Source organism: Rattus norvegicus, chromosome X (genome assembly GCF_021556685.1).
Source record: "Rattus norvegicus strain SHRSP/BbbUtx chromosome X, alternate assembly SHRSP_T2T, whole genome shotgun sequence".
Classification (NCBI taxonomy): domain Eukaryota; kingdom Metazoa; phylum Chordata; class Mammalia; order Rodentia; family Muridae; genus Rattus; species Rattus norvegicus.
In genome coordinates this window covers 41,889,307-41,916,833 of record NC_141554.1, presented here as the reverse complement: position 1 = coordinate 41,916,833, position 27,527 = coordinate 41,889,307, and the positions used below count along the sequence as shown (strand labels likewise).

General features: G+C 40.7%; 1 protein-coding gene across 3 annotated transcripts in view; it reads left to right on the top strand.

Moving 5' to 3' along the window:
• Window positions 1-2,206: 2,206 nt before the first annotated feature.
• Window positions 2,207-27,527, top strand: part of Phka2 (phosphorylase kinase regulatory subunit alpha 2) — a 122,507-nt gene continuing 97,186 nt past the window's right edge. For 2 of the 3 annotated variants that reach the window (NM_001446947.1, NM_001395639.1), the window contains 1 exon segment: window positions 2,207-2,952. In NM_001446947.1, coding sequence (NP_001433876.1) covers window positions 2,875-2,952 — 78 coding nt within the window. In that variant the 5' untranslated portion in view covers window positions 2,207-2,874. 3 annotated transcript variants of the gene reach the window in all.

Sequence of the window (27,527 nt, the reverse complement as noted above, 5' to 3'; positions counted from 1 at the left end):
TGTCTTTTTAGTATGTTTACCTATACAGTCATATAGCCTTATAGCCTTGGCTGGCTTGCCTCAAATCCAGGACATTCCTGATTCAGTATCCACAAAACTGGGATTACAAGTGTGTATCGCCAGTTTTGACTTTAAAATATATGCCTTTAAAATGTAGTTAATAGATATGTTCTTCACTGTGAAGAAACCCTTTTAGTCCCTGGTGTGTCCTTTCCTTGACTCTCAATTTTATATAGCTGCAAGAAGCTGGAGCAGAGCTAAATTTAACATTCTTTTACACTATTGTAATAGAAAAGTAAAATGATTCCAGGTCAGCTAATCTAAATTGTCACAGAAACAGTTTAATTTGGTGAATTAGTTAATTTGGGCAAGTTGATGAAGAATGAACCCTCTCTATTCAGAGATGGGGTACTTTATGTTAGGGTCAAACGACATGATATCTCCACTTTGGATGCTGCCCTCTAAGAGAGATTATTAAGCGTCCAATGAGAACACAAGTCACCTGGGCTGGGGATTTAGCTCAGTGGTAGAGCGCTTGCCTAGGAAGCGCAAGGCCCTGGGTTCGGTCCCCAGCTCCGGAAAAAAGAACCAAAAAAAAAAAAAAAAAAAAAAAAAAAGAGAACACAAGTCACCCTAAAAGCAACTAATGATGCCAGCTTTTATATACAGAAAAAAATATATGAAACCTCCAATGAAGGTACATATAAAGATTACTAAAGGGATTCAAATATAATAATCGAATGCTTAATCTCCCTCCCTAGACCATAGCAAATCCTACATGGAAGTACGTTGTACTCTGCTTCCTAACTCAAGTGCCATTATTAAAACAAATAAAAACGAGTTGAGAAAAGAACGATAAGAAGGTATGAGGGGAACTGCCCGACATACATTATATACCTATAGCAAGGCTTGAAAAGAAAGTTTAAAAGTATGTGAGCTGGGTGTGGTGGCACAAACTTAGAATCTAACACTGGATGCTAAGGAAAGTAGTATTGAGGACCAGCCTGGATACACAATATTGTTGATACTAGCCTAGGCTACATGACAAGACTACTGACAAGACTCTGGCTCAGAGAAAACCTACATGAGTGGAGAGGGGGTTGGGTGCCTTAGTTAAAGACCAATTATAAGGGGTCTCAAATAAGCAGGACTAATTTTCAATCAACATTGAACCCTAAACACATGTACAATAAATTCTGTGCCAGGCATGTTGGGAGATACCAAGATATTTCACTAAGCAATTCATAATCCAGTTAGAAAAATATGCCTCCGTTAAAATGTAAATAACACACTATTTCCAAATGGTGTTGAAAATTGCTGATTTACGTGTCATTCTGAGTCAACTATGTGCTAAATGTGCTTGACCTCATCATGTTACAAGGTATGAGGTTTATCCTAACAGATAAAAACAGTAAAAGTCAAGCAACTGAAACAGAAACACAAATGTCTATATAAAGCAGAAATGGAATAAAGTGCAGTTTGAATTGACTCATTGGCCCATCTTTACTGAGCAAATTGCTATAGGAATCCAGAAAATGGGAAAAGTTATTAAGAGAGTGGGCTGACCTAGTCTTTAAGGCAAAGATAGGTTTCAAACAACGAAATAGCTCAAAGTGCAGAATAGCAACGTGTTTGTGGAAGCAAATATATTAGAACAACTGCCCAATCAATTTATATGTGGGCCAGATTTTGATGGACAATGAAGACCAGATCAAAGAATGCAGCCTGTGGTTAACAACCTTGACAACTAATGGGTGCCAAATTTCAAAATATACTACTAAATATACTACTGCACTCCCAGGGCCTAAGGCCAAGAGCCACGGGTGCCAGGAGTGTATGTGGGGGCCAAAATTCAGGTCTCCCTTTTTGCTTTCAGTGCTGAGCTCCACTTTGGGGATTTTGTCCTCAGGTGAAGCCCGGGACAGGGCGTGGCTTTGACGATGGCCGGTCATCCAAAGGATGCCCGGGCTGCCCAGCCTCTCTCTAGTCTCCCGTGGGTTTGGCGGTGTGGCTCAGGAGACCTTGTCACTGCTGACCCAGAAAGCCGACTTGTTCTCTGCTTAGATCTAAGTTCTCCGTATCTCCCGCGGGCTGCCCCATTTTTTTCCCAGATCAGGCAGCGACAAGGAGGGCTCCAACTCAGGGCGGAGGCGGAGCCGGGGCGGAGCCGAGAGCAAATCGGTACCGCCCTCCAACGCGTGCCTTCCGGGTGGGATTGCACAGGTTCCTCTTCGTGGTGTGAGCCGGTCTGAGGGGTAGCTTCCGCACCCAGGTGGCCGTGACCAAAGGACTCCGTTCCTTTAGCATCCGCGGCGATTGGAGGCAGGTTGAGGGAGAGGAGACTCAATGAAACAACTGAATTTCCGTTCAGAGCCAAGCTCCGAGCTGCTCCCACGGGCCTTCCTCTTTAGATAGTCTCCCCTTAGGCGGAGACTTGGAGAGTGCTACTCCACGCGGGGGGCGGAGCCTAGTAGAGCTTGGGTGAGCTCCCAGGCAACCCGGAGCCACCTCCAAAAACAAAGGGGTAAGGCACAGACCTTTCTCTGGCCTAGTGCTTAGTCCGGGGTCCGTGGAGCGTGGCTGTGGGTCTAGAAACCCTCGGGGCAGCTGCAGGCTTGGAAGAGGCAGGGCCGCTCTAGCGCCACCCCTGTCTCCTCCCCCGCACCGCCCAGCGGCGCGAAACTCTGGTTGGCTCGCCTTGCAAGTCATACTTTGGTTCTCTCATTTTGAAAACTCCTGACCTCCTCCCGCTCGGGCCCCATTTGGAGAACTCATTGAAGCTGAGTGTTTTGAGGACCAGGCCAGCTTGGAGACGGCAACTCGGTTGGACACCAGCGGGCAGGACCGGCTCCGTGGCCCGTGAGCGTGGGCGAGATGCGGAGCAGGAGCAATTCTGGGGTCCGCCTGGACGGGTACGCGAGGCTGGTGCAGCAAACCATCCTGTGTTACCAGGTAAACAGTAGAGACCAGCCCAGAAAACGTTCTAAACCGCCCTCTGATATAACTCATTCTTCCCCAGACCTCTGTCCACTCGTGAGACCTCAGAGCTTGCAGTTAGTTAAGAGGTTTCCTACTTTAATCCAGTCCTTGCTAGCCTCCTCCCTCATTGCTAGTCTGTTCACTTTACTGACAAGTCAGGCTTTGTGGTTTTTGAACAGCTGCTGCGACTGCTTTTCAGAATTCTTGGACCTTTTCCCTCCTCTTCCTCCTCCTCTCCTCCTTTTTCCCCATCAGAATGCTTCCCTCGACATCCTTCCTGACTGCCTCTTTTGGATGAAAGATGTATGTTAGGTTGAACAGAGCACACTGAATGAGAACAGTGAACTCTACTCTGGGAACTGTAGACAGTGAAAAACAAGCAAGGCTTGCATCTGACTCGAGAGTGGACAACTGTTACTGCCCTTCCCTTGTTAGAAATCCGCCTGCGAGGACCCTATGACCTACTACTTTACAGTCAACAAAACTACGGGCACATAGCATCAGCATCAAGGGGGCCTGTGAAACTGCATATAATCTCTGGTATGAACATGCCTGGTATTCTTTGTGCTTGGCAAAAGTTCTGTGTGAGTCCTCAGTGTAAGACCACTGAGCTATTTTTGTTCAGAGCCAAGACACAAGCTATATTGCTTGCCTTCAATCAACAGCAGCTATTTTTAGGGCTTTCAGAGTCAGAGAAGGAAGTAGCAGTTGGTGATTGGAAGCTTGACTGACCCATGGTCATTTCCAAACCATTAACAACTTTTTTCTTCCCAGCGAAGTTTTCAACCTTGGCTCCTCACTCAGGAAGAATTTTTTTTTGTGTGTGTGTATCTTTTATATGCAAGGCATTGTACAGACAGCTGTGCCTACATAAAATGAATAAATGGTGCTGCTGGTGGTGTGGCTCAGTGGTAGTTTACCTGGTATTCTCAATGCTCTGGATTGGATTGCCAGCACTGCGAAAGAAAAAAACTGTTCACAGCACAGTGAATTTTATAAATGAAGTATACTAAGTTCAGTGTTTCTTGTTTGAAACACTTTGGGGCCAAATATGGCTTGCGAGCCAGAAATGTGTGGATTTTAGAAATCATATGCATACTATATATGCATGCTCTAATAGCCTCAGCAGTTCATTCAGGCAGTATCTCTTAGTTATATCCACTATTATTTCTGCATTGGGATGTGAATAGTCACACTAAGCAAAAAATAAAGAAATGAGTTTCAAATTAGAGCAGCTTATCTTTGTCGCCAAAAGAAATTTCTGCAAATGTAGGAGAAACATTTCCATATCCTAATGGCTTTGAGGATTGCTCATAAAAGACTGTAGTGTTTATTAGAGGAAGACACCCCCACTATCAAGCCATATATGGCAAGGAAGGAGTTCTGCAAGAAACGACATTCTAGTTGAGAGTCGAAGAGGGACTAAGCAGATAGGTAGGTTCCTCTTTGCTTTTATTCTTAGAATATAATTGCAACTATAAAATGTCTTAAGACTCCCAGTTGAAAATATTTCTGTTACTGTGATAGAGCTGTAAAGAGAACTGATAAAATTTGTTTTTTTTTTTGTGTGTATGTGTATGTGTGTGTCAGACCAGGGTTTGAATACCCAATTCTGCCTTGAGCAACATGGGTAACATTTATCCCTTCCTTTTTATTTTTCTGGACAGTGTCTCACTGTATAGTCCTAGCTGGTCTAGAACTCACTGTGTAGTTCTAGCTGGCCTAGAACTCACTATGTAGACAAAGCTTGCCTCAAACGGACAGATGTCTACCTGCTTTTGCTTCATAAGTGTTGGGATCCACCATCATGCTCAGAGCTTTCTGTTAACACTTTCATCTGTAGAATGGGAATTGGGTTATTATTTTAAGAAATGAATGTCTAGTGTACTCCTTGGGCACATTGTTTGCAATTAGTATGCAGCAGGTACTTTTGGTATAGGTCACATGTTGTTACTCTGTCTTTTCCTGGCCATTCTGGCCCAGGATGCTCCCATCCCTGGAAGACCTGATATTGCTACTAATTGTTTTCTTGTCTTTGGACATAATTCTGTTTTCCATGGATGCAGTCGGATCCTAAGTACAGAGACCTTGGTGCTTCCTTCCTATTCATCAAGCAATGTCTTGGACTCATTATAGTATCCTTCAATCCTTGTCGAACAGTTCCTTCCTATGGGTTCTGTGGCACCTTAAGGGCACAGCTATTGGTCCAGGCTTGCCTTTGCTCAGGAGCAAAACAGCCACCAAAGCTGCAGGATTGGACTTTCCTCCCCAGCATTTTAATGATTAAAGAACAGTTGTCTAACCTTTTAGTTGTATTTATTTTGGGGGTAGTCAGTGAAAAGGTCCTCATATTTTCTCACTTTTCCTCTGGATAACCAGAATACTCCAGATAATTCTACTGGGAAATTCTGGGAATCTGCAAATAGACAATTGCGTGCCTCCTCATCCAGCGCTCCCCTGCGTGTATCCTGCTGCCACAGCTATTCAGTTGTAGAGGTCTAACTTGTTTAGAGCCTCGTCATCTTTTTCTGAGTGATATTAGGTAGGTCGCCTGTGTTCTGTGTTTTTTTTTTAATCATAATACAAAACGAATGAACTAGGTTTCTGCAGTTTCTGCTATGTCATGCCATCTTCTGTAGGTATATGCATGTTTGTGACACATTTTTCAAGTCAGTTCTTATAAGCTCTGAATTCTTTATTTGATTTTTAAATTGGGATCAGTTTATATTGGTTTCAGAAGTTAGTCATCATTTCATAAGAATGTCAAGCTGATCATTATTCTTCCTTTTAAATCGGTATTTATTCACATGGTCTGGCGTGTCCACTAATCTATTTCTGTATCTGTAAAAGAGAAGGACTTGTTTTATATGTCATTTGTCAAATATAGAATGCTTGGCTACTGTACATTATTTGAATTTTTAAAGCAAAACCAGGAAAGACCTATATAATTAACAAGTTTCATTTTATGATTGTACATTCTGAGGAGTCTCTTCAGAAATAGATGGATATTTAGAAAGAAATTTCTAGATTTTATTTAGCCTATATTTAAAAATATTGATTTTTAATATTCTTCAGTAATGGGTCTCTTTGAAGGCTTATTGATATGTGTAAAGTATGAAATAGTGGTAAGAGAATATGACAAGAAAATAATAATCAACTTTGTTTTTACTATAGTTAGAAATTACTGAGTATGATAATTCAGAAAAGAGACTAGGGCAAGAACTACATTGTGATTAGTAACAGTGGAATTTAAAATGAAAACAATAACATTAATAGCACATGGTATATAGAATAAATAGCAGTAGTAAAGACTAATTGAAGAGTTAAAAATAAGTCGAGGAAGTAGTCTGACAGGCGATTGAGAAAAGACTGGTGTTAAAGTGTTCTGAGTCCTTTATTGCCTTAGAAGAGAGGGTGAAGGAATTATGTCTTTTAAGTCAAAAGCTTAAGAATTCCCGTTAAAATAATATAAACAAAGGGCTGAGAACATAGCATAGTTGATAAGGTGCTTGCCTTCCAATCACGAGGGCCCCAGTTCAGTTGTTAACACTCAAGTAAAAGCCAGATGTACTTATAACCCCAATACTGGGAAGGTGGAAATAGGAAGATCATGGGGGCTTGCTCCCCAAGTTACCCTAGCCTAATCAGTGAATGAGCTTCAGGTCCCAGTGAAAGATCTTGTTTCAGAAATCAAGGTGAGAACTGGAAAGATGCCCAGAGTTGACCTCTGTCCTCCACTTGCACCAGCACATGTGTAAGTGCACACACACATATGCTCATGCACCTGCATGCAAATAATAATATGAATGGAGTCTAAAACTATGTGTCTGTTTGCCCATCCTGTATTGTTTTATGTTTTGAAATTATGATTTATCTTCCTTAAGTCCCCTTGTATCCCCCTCCCAAATAATAGAGGAATAAAGAAAATCAAAGAGGAAGATAGAAGAGTGTTGGGCAGCCAGGAAATAAGACAAAAGCATGATAAATATTATAAAGGCATTAGAAACAATAAGATGTCTAAATGTTAGTAAGTACAATAAATGTACATATAGGGATAATCTCTTAAATGGCCAATAAGCTGAGCAGAATTAGAAGGTGGGACATCCAGCAGACACAGGAATTCTGGGAAATAGTCAGAGATAGAAGATTTCACCCTGGACTTGGAGACAGACTAATGAAACTGAGGAGAGGTAACTAGCCATAGGGCAGACATAGGCTAGAGTAAATGGGTTATGTAAGTTAGGAGCCAGTTAGGAAATGAGCCAAAGCTTATGGCCTAGGCATTTATTCATACATTAGTCTCAGTCATTATTCTGGCAACAGAGAGGCTGGGTAGAAAAGCTCACAGCTCCATATGAATGCTTAAAGCCAATTTAATGACAACTGTTTAAAACGTTTTCAAATGTACATGTAGTTTATAAACAAAATATGAAACAGTACTGAAAGGTTGAAGTTAATGGAGTGGGCCAGCTAACACTAAACAAATGTAAAAAAAGATGTCATTAAGTTAATATCAGAAAGAGCAGACTTTACAATTCTTTCAAAGATATGTTATTAAGAATTAAGACTATCATTACTAGATAGTGAAAGAGAATTCACAGAAGAATACAGTAAGTTTGAAACCACAGAATACTAACAACATAGCTTTGAACTATATAAGGGAGTGTTTTGCCCAGTTGTAGGAGCAGTTCACAGATCTTCAGTACTAATGGGAGCATTTAAACCGTTAGATATTAATAAATCAACCAGGGACATAGATAACAGAAAATTTGAACTGAATAAAAACCAATCACAATGACTAGAACTCCATTTCCAACCAATAGAAAAATATGTTTTTTGGCTTTAAAAGGTAGTTTTCATAAAATGGTAACAAGTGCAAAGTAAGGAAGTCACTTCAAAGACTGAAGAGTCAGCTGTATGCATAATATATTTTTGATCAAAATTAAGAAAATAAGAGAACAAGAAGAGTTGGTAAATAGACCCTCCCTTTCCATAACCCAAGATATATTCTGAAACATAACCAGTCTACTACTAAATACATCATGAGTAGAAAAGGAAAATTCTTTGTCTGTGTTGGTGTTTTTTTTTAATTCTAAATCATTTTTATTAGATATTTTATGTTTTTACATTTCAAATGTTATCCTCTTTCCCTGTTTCCCCTCTCCCATAACCCCTCCCCCTACTTCTATGAGGAAGTCCCCCCACCCCCAACTACTCCTAACTGATCACCCTGGCATTTCCTCTTCACAGAACCAAGGGCTTCTCCTCCTATTGATACCAGACAATGCCATCCTCTGCTACATATGCAGCTAGAGCCATGGGTCCCTCCATGTGTTCTCTTTGATTGGTGTTTTAGTCCCTGGGAGCTCTGGAGGGGGGATGTGGTTGGTTGATATTGTTGTTCTTCCTATGGGGTTGCAAACCCCTTCAGCTCCTTCAGTTCTTTCTTTAACACTTCCATTGAGGTCCTCAAGCTTAGTCCAATTGTTAACTGTAAGCATTCTCATCTGTATCAGTAAAGATCTGGCAGAGTCTCTCAGGAGACAGCTACACCAGACTCCTGTCAGCAAGCACTTTTTGGCATCAGCAATAGTGACTGGGCTTGGGGTGTGCATAAGGGATGGATCCCCAGGTGCAGCACTCTCTATTCTCTTGTGTTCAGTCTCTGCTCCACTCTTTGCCTGTGTTTTCCTTACTCAGGATGATGTTTTCTCGTTTCATCCATTTGCCTAAGAATTTCATGAAGTAATTGTTTTTGATAGCTGAGTAGTATTCCATTGTGTAGATGTACCACATTTTCTGTATCCATTCCTCTGTTGAAGGACATCTGAGTTCTTTCCGGCTTCTGGCTATTATAAATAAGGCTGCTATGAACATAGTGGAGCATGTATCCTTGTTATATGTTGGGGCATCTTTTGGGTATATGCCCAAGAGAGGTATAGCTGGGTCCTTAGGTAGTACAATGTCCAATTTTCTAAGGAACCTCCAGACTGATTTCCAGAATGGTTGTACCAGTCTGCAATCCCACCAACAATGGAGGAGTGTTCCTCTTTCTCCACATCCTCACCAGCATTTTCTATCACCTGAATTTTTGATCTAAGCCATTCTGACTGGTGTGAGGTGGAATCTCAGGGTTCCTTTTATGTGCATTTCCCTGATGATTAAGGATGTTGAACATTTCTTTAGGTACTTCTCAGCCATTCAATATGCCTCAGTTGAGAATTCTTTATTTAGTTCTGTAGCCCATTTTTTTTTTATTAACTTGAGTATTTCTTATATACATTTCAAGTGTTATTCCCTTTCCCGGTTTCCGGACAAACATCACCCTCCCCCCTCCCCTTCCTTATGGGTGTTCCCCTCCCAAACCTCCCCCCATTGCCACCCTCCCCGCATAGTCTAGTTCACTGTGTAGCCCATTTTTTAATAGGGTTATTTGATTCTCTGGAGTCCAACTTCTTGAGTTCTTTGTATATATTGGATATTAGCCCTCTATCAGATGTAGGATTAGTAAAGACCTTTCCCCAATCTATTGATTGCCATTTTGTCCTAATGACAGTGTCCTTTGGCTTACAGAAGCTTTGCAATTTTATAAGGTCCCATTTGTTGATTCTTGATGTTAGCGCATAAGCCATTGGTGTTCTTTTCAGGAAATTTTCCCCAGTGCCCATGTGTTCAAGGCTCTAACCCCACTCTTTCTTCTATTAATTTTAGTATATCTGGTTTGATATGGAGGTCCTTGATCCACTTGATCTTAAGCTTTGTACAAGGAGATACGAATGGATCAATTTACATTCTTTTACATGCTGATTGCCAGTTGAACCAGCACCATTTGTTGAAAATGCTGTCTTTTTTACATTGGATGGTTTTAACTCCTTTGTCAAAGATCAAGTGATCATAGGTGTGTGGGTTCATTTCTGGATCTTCAGTTCTATTCCGTTGATCTACCTGCCTGTCTCTGTACCAATACCATACAGTTTTTATCGCTATTGCTCTGTAATACTGCTTGAGGTCAGGAATGGTGACTCCCCCCAGAAGTTCTTTTATTGTTGAGGATAGTTTTCATTATCCTAGGTTTTTTGTTATTCCAAATGAATTTGCAAATTGCTCTTTCTATCTCTATAAAGAACTGAGTAGGAATTTTGATGGGGATTGCATTGATTCTGTAGCTTGCTTTTGGCAAAATGGCCATTTTTACTATATTAATCCTGCCAATCCATGAGCATGGGAGATCTTTCCATCTTCTGAGGACTTCTTCAATTTCTTTCTTCAGTGTCTTGAAGTTCTTATTGTACAAATCTTTTACTTGCTTGGTTAAAGTCACACCGAGGTACTTTATATTATTTGGGACTATTATGAAGGGTGTTGTTTCCCTAATTTCTTTCTCGGCTTGTTTCTCTTTTGTGTAGAGGAAGGCTACTGATTTATTTGAGTTAATTTTATACCCAGCCACTTTGCTGAAGTTGTTTATCAGCTTTAGTAGTTCTCTGGTGGAACTTTTGGGATCACTTAAATATACTATCATATCATCTGCAAATAGTGATATTTTGACTTCTTCTTTTCCGAACTGTATCCCCTTGATCTCCTTTTGTTGTCTGATTGCTCTGGCTAGAACTTCAAGAACTATACTGAATAAGTAGGGAGAGAGTGGGCAGCCTTGTCTAGTCCCTGATTTTAGTGGGATTGATTCAAGTTTCTCTCCATTTAGTTTGATGTTGGCTACTGGTTTGCTGTATATTGCTTTTACTGTGTTGGCTATGGGCCTTTAATTCAGGAATTCCAAGACTTTTACCATGAAGAGGTGTTGAATTTCCTCAAATGTGTTCTTAGCCTCTAATGAAACGATCATTTGTTTTTTTTTTTCCTTTGAGTTTGTTTATATAGTGGATTATGTTGATGGATTTCCATATATTGAGCCATCCCTGCATCCCTGGGATGCAGCCTACTTGATCATGATGGATGATTGTTTTAATGTTATGATGGTTTGCATATGCTTGGCCCAGGGAGTGGCACTATTAGAAGGTGTGGCCTTGTTGGAGGAAGTGTGTCACTGTGGGAATGGTCTTGGAGACTCTCCTCCTAGCTGCCTGAGGATGATCAGTCTATTCATGGCTATATCTATATCTGTATCTGTGAAGATGTAGAACTCAGCTCCTCCTGCACCACGCCTGTCTGGATGCTGCCATGCTCCTGCCTTGCTGATAATGGACTGAACCTCTGAACCTGTAAGCCAGACCCAGTTAAATGCTGTCCTTTATAAAATTGCATTGGTCATGGTGTCTGTTCATAGCAATAAAACTCTAAGACAAAGATGTTCTTGGATTCTGTTTGCAAGAAATTTATTGAGTAGTTTTGCATCGATATTCATAAGGGAAATTGGCATGAAATTCACTTTCCTTGTTGGATCTTTGTATGGTTTAGGTATAAATGTTGTGGCTTCAAAGAACTAATTGGGTAGCGCTCCTTTTGTTTTTATTTTGTGGAATAGTTTGGAGAGTATTTGGTATTTGGTCTCCTTGGAAGGTCTGATAATTTCTGCACTAAACCCATCTGGTCCTGGTTTTTTGGTTTTTTGGTTTTTGGTTTTTGGTTTTTTTTTTTTTTTTTTTTTTTTTTGGTTGGGAGAATTTTAATGACTGCTTCTATTTCTTTAGGGGTTATAGGACTGTTTAGAAGGTTTATGTGATCCTGATTTAACTTTGGTACCTGGTGCCTATTTAGAAAATTGTCCATTTCATCCAGATTTTCTGGTTCTGTCAAGTATATATAGGCTTTTGTAGTTGGATCTGAAGATTTTTTGAATTTCCTCAGTTTCTATTGTTATGTCCCCTTTTCATTTCTGAGTTTGTTAATTTGGATACCCTCTCTGTGCCCTCTGGTTAATCTATCTTGTTGATTTTTCTTAAAGCACCAGCTCCTGGTTTTGTTGATTCTTTGTATAGTTCTTTTTGTTTCTACTTAGTTGACTTCAGCTCTGAGTTTGATTATTTCCTGCCTTCTACTCCTCCTGGGTGTATTTGCTTCTTTTTGTTCTAGAGCTTTCAGGTGTGCTGTCAAGCTGCTGATATATGCTCTTTCCTGTTTCTTTCTGCAGGCACTCAAAGCCATGAGTTTTCCTCTTAGCACTGCTTTCATTGTGTCCCATACGTTTGGGTATGTTGTGCCTTTGTTTTCATTAAATTCTAAGAAATCATTTATTTCTTTCTTTATTTCTTCCTTGACCAATTGATCATAGAGCAGAGCATTGTTCAACTTCCATGTGTATGTGGGCTTTCTGTTGTTTTTGTTGTTGTTGAAAACCAGCCTTGATACAACCACTCTGGAAATCAGTCTGGAGGTTCCTCAGAAAATTGTACATTGTGCTGCCTGAGGACCCAGCTATACCTCTCGTGGGCATCTACCCAAAAGATTCTCCAACATATAAAAAAGACACGTGCTCCACTATGTTCATAGCAGCCTTATTTATAATAGCCAGAAGCTGGAAAGAACCTAGATGAGTCATTCCTTCAACAGAGGAATGAATACAGAAAATGTGGTGCATTTATACAATGGAGTGCTACTCAGCTATTAAAAACAATGACTTTATGAAATTCTTAGACAAATTGGTGGAACTAGAAAATATCTTGAGTGAAGTAACCCAGTTACAAAAGAACATACATGGTATATGCACTCACTGATAAGTGGATATTAGCCCCAAAGCTCAGAATACCCAAGATACAATTCACAGACTATATGAAGCTCAAGAAGAAGGAAGACCAAAATTGGGGTGTTTCAGTCCTTCTTAGAAGGGGATACACATGGGAGGAAATACACAGACAACGAATGGAGCAGAGACTGAAGGAAAGGCCTTACAGAGACTGCCCCTCCCTGGGGATCCATTCTATATGCAGTCAACAAACTCAATAACTATAGTTGATGCCAAGAAGTGCTTGTTGACAGAAACCTGATATGGATGTCTCCTGAGAGGCTCTGCCAGAGCCGTACTAATACAGATGAGAACATTTGCAGGTAAACATCAGACTGAGTACTGGGACCCCAATGGAAGAGTTAAAGAAAGGACTGAAGGGGTTTGCAACCCCATAGGAAGAACAACAATATCAACCAACCAAACCTCTCAGAGCTCCCAGGGACTAAACCACTAACCAAAGAGTACACATGGAGGGACCCATGACTCCATCTGCATATGTAGCAGAGGATAGCATTGTCCAGCATCAATAGGACGAAAAACTCTTGGTCCTGTGAAGGCTTCTTCTCCCATGTGGCCAAATGCAAGGGTTGTGACATGGGAGTGGGTGGGTAGGACCATGGGCATCCTTATAGAAGCAGGGTAAAGGGGATTGGAGAGAGGGAACAGGGAAAGGGGATAACATTTGAAATATAAATACATAAAATATCCAATAAATAAAAATGATAACTTCAAAAAAGAAACATAAAAAGACTACTAGCCTTTGTCTGTGGTAATCTGATAGGCTGCATGGGATTATTTCTATCTTTCTGTATCTGTTGAGGCCTGTTTTCTGACCAATTATATGGTCAATTTTGGAGAAGGTACCATGAGGTGCTGAGAAGAAGATATATTCTTTTGTTTTAGAGTGAAATGGTCTATAGATATGTTAAGTCCATTTGGTTCATAAATTCTATTAGTTTCTCTATGTCTCTGTTTAGTTTCTGTTTCCATGATCTGTCCATTGATTCGAGTAGTATGTTTAAGTCTCCCACTATTATTGTGTGAGGTGCAATGTGTGCTTTAGTAAAGTTTCTTTTATGAATATGGATGCACTTGCATTTGGATCATAGATGTTCAGAATTGAGAGTTCATCTTGGAGGATTTTTCCCCTGATGAGTCTGAAGGGGTTTTTTTGTTTTTGTTTTTGTTTTTGTTTTTTATAACTTTTGGTTGAAGTAAATTTTATTCAGTATTAGAATGGCTACTCCTGCATGTTTCTTGGGACCATTTGCCTGGAAATTTTTTTTTATACTTTTACTCTGAGGTAATGTCTATATTTGTCTCTGACGTGTGTTTCTTGTATGCAGCAAAATGCTGGGTCTCTTTATGGATACAGTCTGTGTCTATTAGTCTATGTCTTTTTATTGGGGAATTGAGTCCATTGACATTAAGAGATATTAAGGAATAGTGATTGTTGTTTTCTGTTATTTTTGTTGTTAGAGGTGGAATTATGTTTGTGTGGCTCTCTTCTTTTGGTTTCATTGCAAGGAGATTACTTTCTTGCTTTATAGGGTATAGTTTCCCTACTTGTGTTGGAGTTTTCCATCTATTATCCTTTGTTGGGCTGGATTTCTGGAATGATATTGTATAAGTTTGCTTATGTCGTAGAATGTCTTGGTTTTTCCATCGATGATAATTGAGAGTTTTGCTGGATATAGTAACCTGGGCTGGCATTTGTTTTCTCTTAGGGTCTACATGACATCTGCCCAGGATCTTCTTCTGGCTTTCATAGTCTCTGGTGTAATTCTTATAGGTCTGCCTTTATATGTTACTTGACCTTTTCCCCTTACTGCTTTTAATATTCTTTGTTTTGTGCATTTGGTGTTTTGACTATTATGTGACAGGAGGAATTTCTTTTCTGGTCCAATCTATTTGGAGTTCTGTAGGCTTCTTGTATGTTTATGGGCATCTCTTTCTTTAGGTTAGGGATGTTTTCTTCTATAATTTTGTTGAAGATATTTACTGGCCCTTTAAGTTGAGAGTCTTCACTCTCTTCTATACCTATTATCCTTAGGTTTGATCTTCTCATTGTGTCCTGGATTTTCTGGATGTTTTGGGTTAGAAGTTTTCTGCATTTTGCATTTTCTTTGACAGTTGTGTCAATGTTTTGTATGGCTTCTTCTGCCCCTGAGATTCTCTCTTCAATCTCTTGTATTCTGTTGGTGATGCTCTTGCCTATGACTCGTAATCTCTTTCGTAGGTTTTCTATCTCCAGGGTTGTCTCCCTTTTTGCTTTCTTTATTGTTTGTGTTTCCATTTTTAGATCCAGGATGGTTTTTTTCAATTCCTTCACCTGTTTGCTTGTGGTTTCCTGTAATGCTTTAAGGGATTCTTTTGTTTCCTCTTTAAGGGCTTCTACTTGTTTACCTGTGTTGTCCTGTATTTCTTTAAGGGAATTATTTATGTCCTACTTAAAGTCCTCTATCATCTACATGAGGTGTGATTTTAAATCCAAATCTTGCTTTTTCAGCGTGTTTGGATATCCAGTACTTAATATAGTGAGAGAACTGGGCTCTGATGATGCCAAGTATTCTTGGTTTCTGTTGCTGAGGTTCTTGTGCTTGCCTCTCACCATCTGGTTGTCTCTGGTGTTGGTTGATATTGTTGTCTCTTACTGGAGCTTGTCCCTCCTGTGGGCCTGTGGGCCTGTGGGCCTGTGGGCCTGTGGGCCTGTGATCTTAGTAGTGAGAGCGCTCCTAGGAGACCAGATTTCTCCAGGCAGGTTTTGGGTATGGAGGGCTTTGGGACAACTTTAGCTCTGGGCACAGATGGAGACTGGAAGCGTCCTGGCACAGGGTGCTCCATGGTTCTTGTGCACTCCTGGTGGTTCCCTCTTTAAATAGTTATTCAGTGAAAGTGGGGTCTCACCTGTGACCTTAGCAGTGAGAGCACTCCTGGGAGACCAGGATTCTCTGGGCAGGATTTGGGTTCGGAAGGCCATGAGACAGCCCTAACTCCCGGGTGCTAATGGAGAGACCCTTGTTTTGTTTTTGTTTTTTTTTTTTGCTTGTTTGTTTTTTCCCTTTTGTTTGTTTGTTTATTTGTTGTTGTTGTTGTTGTTTTGAGATTGGATTTCATGCTATTCTCAAAGTCTTATGTAGTTGTCTTAAAAATATTGCTTCAACAAATCACCATGCCCAAAAAGCAAGTTGGCGAGAAAATTGGTTATTGGGCTCATGTTAGCATTTTATCTAAGCTCTGCCCTACAGTTCCATGGCAACAGCCCCACAGTTAAACAGGTTAGCTTATACTTACATATTATTGCTCATCATTGAAGGTAGTTTGGACAGAACGTCAAACAGGAAGGGACCTGTTGTAGAAGCATTGGAGGGGTGCTGCTTACTGGCTTGTTCCTCAAGGCTTGTTCAGCTTGCTCTCCTTGTAGAACCCAAGACCACCAGTCCAGGCATAGCACCACCCACAATGGGCTGGGTATTCTCCTATCAATCTCTAATGGCGAAAATGCCTTGCAGCTGGGACTCATAGAGGCATTTCCTCTCTTATTACTCTATTTTCTGTCAAGCTGACACAAAGCTAGCCAGTGCAGTAGTTGAAAATGACTTTGAACTCCTGATCCTCCTGTCTTGCCTCTTAAGTGCTGGAATTACCGGCATGTACTCCACCATCTTTGACTGAAAATGAAACTATAATGGAAATGATGAAATAGCACTGAATCACAGTAATAGCACTGGCTAAAAATGTATCAGATTCAGTTCAAATGGAGTTTGAGCCATAAATAAATATTAGAAAAATTTAAACCCTTAAATATGTATGATATAAAGCAGGCAAGACTTAATAAACTTGTGATTGAGAAAGGAACAGCAAGGTATAGCCAAGAAGATAGAAGAAAAGAAATGATAAAGATTGAAACAAAATAGAGAGCAGTAGGAGGCTAGGGCTATGACTCAGTTGGTAGAGTTCTTGGGTAGCATACACAAAGCCATGGGCTCAATCCCAGTACTCCATAAACTGGCTATAGTAAATTTATAGGCATAGTAAGAGTAATCTAGAAAGCACCCATGATTCCTTCTGTTTTCTCATCCTACCTTTGATGGAGAACATTTTCTAATGAATGAGATAAATAAAACATCTCAGCTCTGTCTTCTGATTGGTCCCCGGCTCCCCCCTCTTAGCCTGTCAAGGGTCATAAAAGAAATGGTTCAATGGTGAATGTATTTGGTACACAACTGTAAGAACCAAACTTGGTGAGCATACCAACATGTTCACAATTCTTTTGTTTGTTTTGCTTTGCTTTTCAGACAGGGTTTCTGTGTAGTTCTGGCCGTCCTGGAACTCTCTCTAGACCAGGCTGGCCTCAAACTCTATGCCTGCTTCTGCCTCCCAAGTGCTGGGATTAGAGGTGTTTGTCACCACTGCCGAGCCCATTTGTAATTCTTGTGTTTGAAAGATGGAGTTGTGATCCTGTATTAGTGAGGGTTCTAAAGTCACAAAAGTTATGGGATGTCTCTATATATTAAGAGAAATTGTTGAAATGACTTATAGTCTGCAGTCCAACTAACCCACCAATGGGCAGCTGTGAATGGGAAGTCCAAGAATCTAGTAGTTGCTCAGTCCCACGAGGCTAGGTGTTTCTGCTGGCCTTCTGTATAAGCTGGGATCCTGAAGAAGTAGGTTCCAACAGGTGTTGGCAAGTAAGTGCAAGCAGGCAGAGGAGAAGGAAGCCGTCCTTATCCATTGTCCTTATGTAGGCCTCCAGTAGAACATATGGCCAGATTAAAGGTGTGTAATATCATCTTCCTTCCATAGCTCAGTTGGTAGAGCAGAGGACTGTGCTTCACTCCTTCTTTAAAAGGGGAACAAGAATACCCTTGGGAGGGAATAGGGAGGCAAAGTTTAGAACAGAGGCAGAAGGAACACCCATTCAGAGCCTGGCCCACATGTGGCCCATACATATACAGCCACCAAACTAGATAAGATGGATGAAGCAAAGAAGTGCAGGCTGACAGGAACCGGATGTAGATCTCTCCTGAGAGACACAGCCAGAATACAGCAAATACAGAGGCGAATGCCAGCAGCAAACCACTGAACTGAGAACAGGACCCCCATTGAAGGAATCAGAGAAAAGACTGAAAGAGCTGAAGGGGCTCGAGACCCCATATGAACAACCAGAGCTTCCAGGGACTAAGCCACTACCCAAAGACTATACATGGACTGACCCTGGGCTCCAACCTCATAGGTAGCAATGAATAGCCTAGTAAGAGCACCAGTGGAAGGGGAAGCCCTTGGTCCTGCCAAGACTGAACCCCTAGTGAATGTGATTGTTGGGGGGAGGGCGGTACTGGGGGGAGGATGGGGAGGGGAACACCCATAGAGAAGGGGAGGGGGAGGGGGTAGGGGGATGTTGGCCCGGAAACCGGGAAAGGGAGTAACATTTGAAATATAAATAAGAAATACTCAAGTTAATAAAGATGGGAAAAAAAGAAAAAAAAAAAACGTGTGTAATATCACACCTGGACCTAAGCTCTTCTTTACTTGGAACTTGCCTGGGTCTAAGCTTTTCATGGCCTCAGAAGGATCCAAAATAACATCTAGTCATATCTCTCATCTCACAGCTGACGTGATCAACATCATCCTTGTGAGCTGAGAGCCATCATAAATACTCTAGACCAAGTTGTTCAGGACCAAGCTAGGGGTATGCAGATGAATAGATTAAATATATATATGACTGCTGTAAATAACAAGTGAAAATTCTGTTTCCTGTGTGTGTTAAAATGGGAAACTTGAATTAGCTATTTCTTTAAGTATTTCACCAAGTTTAGTTCTCCCATGTTGTGTCCTTGTCATTTGTGCTTATATTTTAAATGATTTAAGGAATTTTAAGAGTCGGGGTATCACTATGTTGCCTAGGCTAGTCTGAAACACCTAAGTTCAAGTGTTCTGTCTTAACCTCACTAATAGCTGGAGTTCTATAGGTACATACCACTATGCTTAGCTTGTCACTTGTTTAAATGTGACTATTAATAGTAATATGACATAAAGAGATTGCCGTCAATGTTTATAGAAGGCATGTAAAAAAGTGTATATAGACCCATTTGAAAAACTCACACAAAAAATTTCAGGAGTGTCATGATTTTCTGATCTTCTGTCTTCCTCAACGGAGTCGATTGTGGACTCTTAGAAGATCCTTTGGAGACCTCAAATCAAGACCTCCAAAGATGTTATGGAGGTAGAGGAGGAGGATCATCAGTTCTAGTCCAGCCAAGGCTACTTATCAACACCCTGTTTGGGAAAAATAAGTAAAAATATAGAGTGTGTCTTAGTCAGGGTTTCTATTCCTGCACAAACATCATGACCAAGAAGCAAAAGTTGGGGAGGAAAGGGTTTATTCAGCTTACACTTCCCTGTTGTTGTTCATCACCAAAGTCAGGACTGGAACTCAAGCAGGTCAGGAGGCAGGAGCTGATGCAGAGGCCATCGAGGGATGTTTCTTAATGGCTTGCTCCCCCTGGCTTGCTCAGCTTACTTTCTTATAGAACCTAAGACTGCCAGCCCAAAGATGGCACCACCCACAATGGGCTGGGTCCTCCCCCCTTGATCACTAGTTGAGAAAATGCCTTACAGCTGGGTCTCATGAAGGCATTTCCACAACTGAGGCTCCTTTTTCTGTGATAACTCCAGCTTGTGTCAAGTTGACACACAAAAGCAGCCAGTACAGGGTGATATACATTGTCCATTGAACGAAAATTGAAATTGAAGACATAAAAGCCAGTGTTGCAAATGCAAGGATCAATAATGAATGGTAGCTACGTTGTTTCTATTCTGGTAGAACTTTTCTGGCTCTGGATCCAGTAATCCAGGGATACCTGAGAATTCATGTACTAGCCACAGGGTAGCTAATATGTCCCTTAAGTGTGAATGTGCTACATAAGTTAACACAACACCAAACTGAATATTGACATCTCAGTAACCCTCCCTTCTTACTACTGTGACTGATGAGAGAGTAGCAAACAAATTAAAATCTCCTAAGAGAGTGATTAGTCATTTGATAGAGGTTAAGTGACCTGGCACAGTTCCTGTACATTGAGAGGCATCTAAGATGAGTAATGGGATCCAGAATGAAGCAGCTGCTTGAAGCATGCAGCTCTTGACTCATGTTTGTAAAGCTAGAGGGGGAGGAACTGAATAAGCACAGAAAGAAAAAAGTGAACACTGCATACCTATGGTCTGTTAGGTAAAGCAAGATGCAGCTATATGCAACAGCGCTCGCGCTTGAGTGCTCTCTCTCTCTCTCTCTCTCTCTCTCTCTCTCTCTCTGACACGCAAAACAAACAACAAAAAACCCTAATTTACTTCTAATGCATAGGAATGATTTGTTTGCATGTACATCTGTGCACAAAATGTGTGTGCCTGGTCCCTGAGGAGGCCAGAAGAGGATGTCAATCCCTTGTATTGACAACATGTGCTGGGAATTGAACCTGGGTCCTCTGGAAGAACAACCAGTACTCTTAATTGCTGAATCATTTCTCTGGCCCCAAGAATTCACATTTTCAGGGATATTCTCTGACTCACTTGAAGCTTAGGTATTAAATTTTACAAAAGCTGGTATGTAGTGAGAATTTTGATTTCTTGAAAAATAGAAATACAAGGTTTTTTTTTAAATTAAATTTTAGTTCTAGGTGTGGGGATATGAGGCTGTTTCAAAGCAGCTGACTGTGATTTGCCTCATGCACTAGCAGGGGTGTGGTTATGCTGGCTGCAGATAGTATTTTTGCGTGTTTAGTGTTTGGAATTTCGAGGACTTTTCAGAGGATATATAAACGCTAGAGCCTCAATAGACGGGGCTGTTTGGCCAGTTGGTGGTTGGAAACTGTTGTTTGCTATTGGTTGTGATTTGCTAAGTAGTCGTGTGCAAAGAGATGAAAGGAAGAAATTAGATATCCTGACTTTGAAGCTCAAACTTGCCCCAAGGAATCAGCAGGAAGTAGGTTAAGGATATCATTCCCCCTTTCTCTTCTATCCTTTTCCCCTCTCCTACCTAATGGTAGGGAGTTAAAAGGATGGAAAAAGGGGTGGAGAAGGGTGGGGAAAAAAGCTGCAAGGGACCAGCCTTGGCTTGGAGAGGGGTTCTGAGGTAGGATATCTTGGAGCTGCAAAACAAAAGACTTAAAGTCAAATTGTGGGTACAAGCTTTTTCTGCTCGAGACTGCTTTCCAGATTGCTTTCTCTAAGTTCTGCTTTCTCTGGAGATCTCCAAACAGCTCTGTATGTTCTGCTTGTGCCAGTTCTCCAAGCAGTTCTCTCTTTTATTCTAAAAAAATTCTCTGGGTATAGATCGGAAGCCTAATTTTTTATTTTACTTACCAATCTAGTCATTTACTCCCAGTTCCCTTTTGATTATCCTATGAATTAGCATTTCATGATTTCAGCCCTTTGGTTCTTAGGAGACAGCAAGCACTTTTTTTTTTTAATATTGCAAACTTACTCAGAGCTGCCTGCCTCTGTTAAGCACAGATGATAAACTAGCTGGGTGGAATCCTGTCCTGAAATTACCATTTCTTACACATTGGGGCCTAACCTTGCTCTGTCCCAGGCCAAGCCTGAACTCAGGAATTTTTCTTTGTACGCATAAACAGAAAAAAACTTAATTAGGTGGGATCTCCTGCGATCACCACTCCCTAAATCTCTTTATCTTTTTCCTTAGTATCTATCTGATAAATTGGCTCACAGCAAGCTGCTTTTGTTCCTTTAGATTCGTGAAGCCCCTAATAATTCATATCGCATCCCTATTTTTTGAGAAATTATATCTTTTTGAACCCATGTTTTTAGAGTTCTTTTCCACAAAGAACTTTAAGTGTTATCCTGAAGGTCCCAGCATTTGCCATTTTGCTGAGACATTAACCACACCTTTCCTCCAGACTCATGCTGTCTCTAATTATTATGGAGTCATTAAAACATTAACAGAGAAGACATTCCTTGGTACATTATTACACAAACAAGCCTTATGCCCACAGCAGCCATCAACACTCATGAAGGCTCACAACTGCTGGCCCTATCCCAGGGGCAGGAACCAAGTCATTCTATTCCTACCAAGGCCATGCTGGACCCAGCAAAAAAGGAACACATAAAATAGTAAAAGGTCTGTTAGTCTTAATTATATAATTATACAATTATTTTAAATATTATATTAAAATATATCTAGGGGCTGACAAGATGGCTCAGTGGGTTAAGGTTGCTTGCCACCAAGCCTAACAACATGAGTTAGGTCCTCCAGACCCAAATGGTGTAAGGAAAGAACAAATTCTTTCACGTATTCCTCTAACCTCTATGGGCATGCTAGGATACATACAATGCTATTCATGCACATATACACATAATAAATACATTTTCAGTCCAAAACATTATTCCTTACCACTTTCTTTTAATATTTTTAAAGGTGGGGACTGGGATAAATTTCTAGCACAATGAATGAATTTAATGAGTTTTGAGAATTTTGTGATAGGATTTTCCATTTTTTCTTATTTTTCTTTACCAGCATGTATAGTAATAATAAGTCATGTCTTTTCAGCATTTAGTCTAGTCCCTTAGTATTTGAACTATACTTTCCTCCCTCAGAACTGAGCAAGACAGTCACCCATGCACATGAAAACAGTGATTCTTGTTTTGAAGCCTCCAACATCCTTCAGAAAGGGAATTGATAATTTTGGAGTCAAGAAAGGCTCCACAGAGAAAAGAGCATGAATATGTGTAGAAGCCCAAAAGTCCCAGGAATACCCAGTGGGTTTGGGGGGAACTAAAGAGTGAAGGTCAGGTGACTGTAGTAGCTAACCTGTGCCCTCCCTTTTCTCTCTGGAGGCTGTTGGCCACCAGCCTGAGGTGACAAAGGGGGCAGAGGTGGAAGGCAGCATTTGGATGACCGTGAGTAGGATGGAATGACCTCCAGAGACTGCTTCAGGAAGATGAGGCTACTTTATTGTTTCAAGAATGGGATATATAAGGGCTTTGGGGGGATATGGGTGGAAAGGGCTAATTGGTTATAACATCAAGCAAGTGGGAAGGGCTGATTGGCTATAATATAGCACCTAATTACGATGCAGGTAGGGAGCCAGAGCAGTACATGTATGCTGAGTTATGTAGCCTTGCAGAGAGCTCTGTCAGTATGAGGTCACTTTTCAGACAAGGCCAGCAACCCGGGTTCAGGAACACTCTCCAAACAAAGACAGGCAAAGACAGGGAAGCCCCACTAACAAAGGGAGTCCCCCATTTTGTGCCAACCTCAAAAAGCCATCTGATCATGGGGGACTGCCACCTTAATAATGAGGTTCTCCAACATCTCCCTCTGTTTTATTTTAGTGGACATGTGTCATCTTGAACTTCAAATGCCTTATAACCTGTACCAGAGGTGTCTGGGGCCTGATAGTGGACCATAACTTGGTTGGTGGTAATTCTAGTAACAGTGGTAATCTGTTGTCAGAGAAATTGTATAAGGTAGGGAGGAGCAAACATCAGAATAAAACATAGCATAAGGGATAATGAGGGTAACTGCCAAGAAACAAGGGGATATAAAAGGACTTAATTGTCCAGTGGGTTGAAACCTTGAAAGCAGTCAGGTCTTTACGGAGTTTTGTTTTTTTTTTTTTGATTTTTTTTTGTTTTAATATTGGTCTCAACATTTGATTCATTCACATAAAATCAGCATTCTTCTCCCAATATCAAGGAAGTTCCCCTGTGTTCAGCAGTTATTAGATCTAGTGTTCTTCTGTTTTTTAACACAACTCCTGCAAGAGAGTTCATCTGTCTCTTGAGGGATTCAAGGCTGTCAGTTGTGGATGCCAGCACCTGATCAAGCTTATCTCGAAAGTCTCCAGCCAGGTGATATGTCTGGACAGTGGCAGCTGTTACTGCTCCTGCAGATCTAAGGGAGATGGCAAGTCCTATTCCTGCTAGCAATGGGATGAATATCTCTCCTTTCTGTCTGATTCTTTCCTCTTCCTCATAGAACCTCATTAAACCTGTGGAATTATCATAACAGGGGTGCAAAATCCTGGCAGAGGATGTTTATGCAGGGGGCTATCTTTCTCTTACACCAGAGGAAGAAAGGGGGTGATGTACAAGTCATGCTGGTGACAGTCTGATTGGCAGCCCTTTGGTGATTCGTGGGTATAGGCCTAGAAGGTAGACAGAGGGATAGTGTAGATATTTGATCAAAAGGGAAAAGTCGTGAAGGTATGGACAAGCGTCCTGTTTCCTGGTTGGCATTATCACAGAAGTATTTGTGGGCACTGCAGCAAGCAGGGTGTGGGTGCTAGAGGCACAAAAGAAATAGAGGCATTTGAGTGTGTGGTGAACAAGAGGAAGTCAGCAACATATTGAATGTATCTATTGACTCCAGAATGCTATTGATTTTACTTGTTCTTCCCCTTTTGTTTCCTGTAGAACAATGTTATGAGTTAATAGGGGCTTAACTGTGAGTACAGTTGTCAACAGATATGAAGGTCTGCAGAGGAGTTGCTATCAAAGGGAACATAAAGTTTATCCATTACCCCATTTTCCACCATTTATTCCCAGGTTCTCCAATGTTTATCCAAATGTGGTTAACATTAAGATCCTTAGAGTGGTATATATCTGTAGTGTGGGATGTCCCATGCTTCCCTGTTTCTAACTTACAGGACCAATAGGACAACCCCCATAGATATTGACATCCTTAAAATATGATGGGTCAGATTGTCAGAAAGAAATGCAAGCAAAGGAAGGAAAAGGAAGCAACCAGTCCTCAAGTGGGGAATGGTCAGGCTAAAGTACTGCTATCCTTTTGAGGAGATACACTCTGCAGATTCTGGGACTCGCTGTTTGGGCGCCAATAACACATGAGTTTGGAGTGGCAGTATAAGTGATTTCAACTGTAGACACTGGAGAATTTTGAGTAGGGTAGCAAAGTCAAGATTTTAGGTCTTTCTGTGACTACTATTTATGGAGGTTGGATCATAAGGAACTAGTAGTATAAGCAGGGACAACACCTAATAGAGAGCTTTTTTAGTTTTGATTAGGTAGAAGAAAGAGAGTATGTATTCTCCATGCCATATCTACTGTATAGATGTTGACATTCCTCTGTGTGACCTCACTCAATGGAATGTAGACTGTTAGACATCAGCATGTTGATGTTACTATCAGGCGTATGTATATTCTGCCTTACTGTTTGCTCAGTCCTGCACTGACATTGAGGCAATTGTGCTGCCTTGTATTGATCCCTCTTACTGATCTTATGTTGCCTCAGAATATCAAAGTTTTTATGGTGTCTAGTTCAGTATGTAGGCATTTATTGTTGTGTTTGCCAGGATTTTTTCTGTTGCAGATGACAGAAGCGCACATCAAATAGCCTCCTAACACGAATGAGTATATTGCTCAAGTAATTAAAAATTGCAGGGGGGTTGGGGATTTGGCTCAGTGGTAGAGCGCTTACCTAGGAAGCGCAAGGTCCTGGGTTCGGTCCCCAGCCCCGGAAAAAAAAATTGCAGGAAGTTGTTCTGGACTCAGACATGGCTGGATTCAGGAGCTTAAGGGATACATTTTTACATTGCATGGCACTGTTTTACTTTGAATGGATTTATTCTCATATCAGTCTTAGATTAGCTATCTCTGTCATTATGAATATTGGGAAACTTAAACGTTTAAAAAAAGGATTATTTGGACCCCTGTTTCAGAAATTCAACCCTGTAGTCATAGCCCCATTGCTGTGGGCCTAGAACAGCGTAGTGCATCATGGTAGGGAAACAGGCTTGCTAGTATAAGCTTCTCTCCTAACTCTGGAAGCTACTTTGTATGATGAAGGGAATAGGAACTGTAGGGAATCTTACCCAGGGCTGTATGCATGCTAGGAAGGTGTTCTACCACTGTGCTACACCCTGCCCTTCTTCTGTTCATACAGCATTAGCTTTGTGGTAATGGCACTCACACGGTTAGTTGGTTGCTGTTAAAAGCTAACTGTTTTACAGTTATATTTTCTTATACATAAATATGAGAGCAGGCTGTCTCTGGGTCACAGGGTAGCTGCTGAGTAGGGAGCAATTTGGAAGAGAAGGGAGGCTCTGTAAAGATTTGTTGGGATCCTGAGGGTGGGAGGATATGTGTAAAGGGAGCTGAGTCATTTTAAATGTGGGAGTGATGGGTAATAAAATTAGTTTAGCAAGCTTTATTAAACACAGGAGCCTAATAAATAAATCCTTGTTGAATTCCATCTAGTTTGGTTTAGTGTTTTGTCCAACTTCATAAGTGTTCTGTAGTTTCAGTGTTAGCTCAGCATCCATATTACAGACCCTTTCTGCCCCTCCCTTTACTCATACCCTCTGAGGAGCAGAGTATGTCACTATATCTGAATCTCTGTTCTCTTAGGTTGTTAAATTCAATTCCATCCTTGGCTTTTGCGAATCATTGTGGGATTGCCAGTAAGCAAGAACAATGTAAACATTGTTTCTTAGCTTGGGTGAAGACTTTATCCTTGTCTTTTACTAGAACAAAACCATAGTGTTGAATATGTTTTAAGAGTATATGTACCAATCTAGGAGTCATGTACTCTGGCTTCTCTGCTTACCCTCCAGCATTGTACCCTGAGCCCCAGTTAAATTTTCTGCCTCTTCAACCTTAGCTTCAGATCCTCAGAGGTACTAGTTTAACTGTTTCAACTCTGTATCTTACATTTGACGCAGCTCCCTGCTTACCTACATTTCTACTTTTAAAGCAAAAGCTAATTTTCCCAGCTGAAGCATTCCCAAAATTCATGCTATGCATTTCTGACTAGCTTCTCCAGAGTCCTAGCAACTCAGCAGGAGAACATGCATGCTAATGAAACAATATCTCGTCAGTAGTACACTTCTACTGTTAGCTGGGCATATTGCAAGTATATGTGGAAATAGTATGTATCTACACTTTAAGTATCTTTGGAAAATATTACATTCTATAAGTCAGTAAAGCCAGCACATGTATTCTATATTCATTCAGTATCTAAATAGGTCAGGGTTTCATTAGAGCAGTAACCTTTATCTTTAGGATGCTTATACTATGGGACTGAAGTGTAAGATTATATCAGAAAGCTAACCAATGTGCATGGTCAAAACATCTAATATAGTTGAGAAGGCAAATTGGTCTGCCAGTATGAGATTTCAATTGAATTTGAGTTTTGCTTGTTGTTGAAAAGGGCTTTCCCTTCTCCTTTGGACTATTTTTTTGATCTTTGTCAAGACTCAGTTTGCCATATTTCCATGGTCTTTTTTCTGAAGTGTAGTGTGTTCCATCCATCTTTGTGTGTATTCCTCTACCTTTTGTTAGATTCACACATACTTTGGGTTGTCACACCTTTATGGAGAACTCACTGTTGTGAGCAGTTGTCTCTCTGTCCCACTACCATGAGTCAGACAATATTTTAGAGACAGGCTGCTTAGTATCCTGGGTTCCTAGAGGAAAACAGTGAAATCACATCTGAGAAAGGGGAGATAATTAGTAGTACTGTCAGTAATGATAAAAGGGAGTACCCCCAGACCTTCTTTTGAAAATTACAATAGTGGTTATACAATACTCTATGAATTTTTCTCCTGGCAATGTATCTTTATTACCTCAAATTATGAGTACATAAAAAAGAAATAACCTGAATAAAGGCTGTTTCTTCCATTAACATTGAACAGTTATTGTTCACATATATCAGAAATATTCCAAAGTGCTTAATGCATATTAATTTATTTAACCCTTACAAGGTTAAAGCCTCATAAGGTAGATATGTGGTATAATCCCCACTGTACAGAGACATACTGAAGTCATTTACTCAACATCACATCTGTTTTCTAGTAGAGTTTTGAACAGACTATCTAGATAGAGC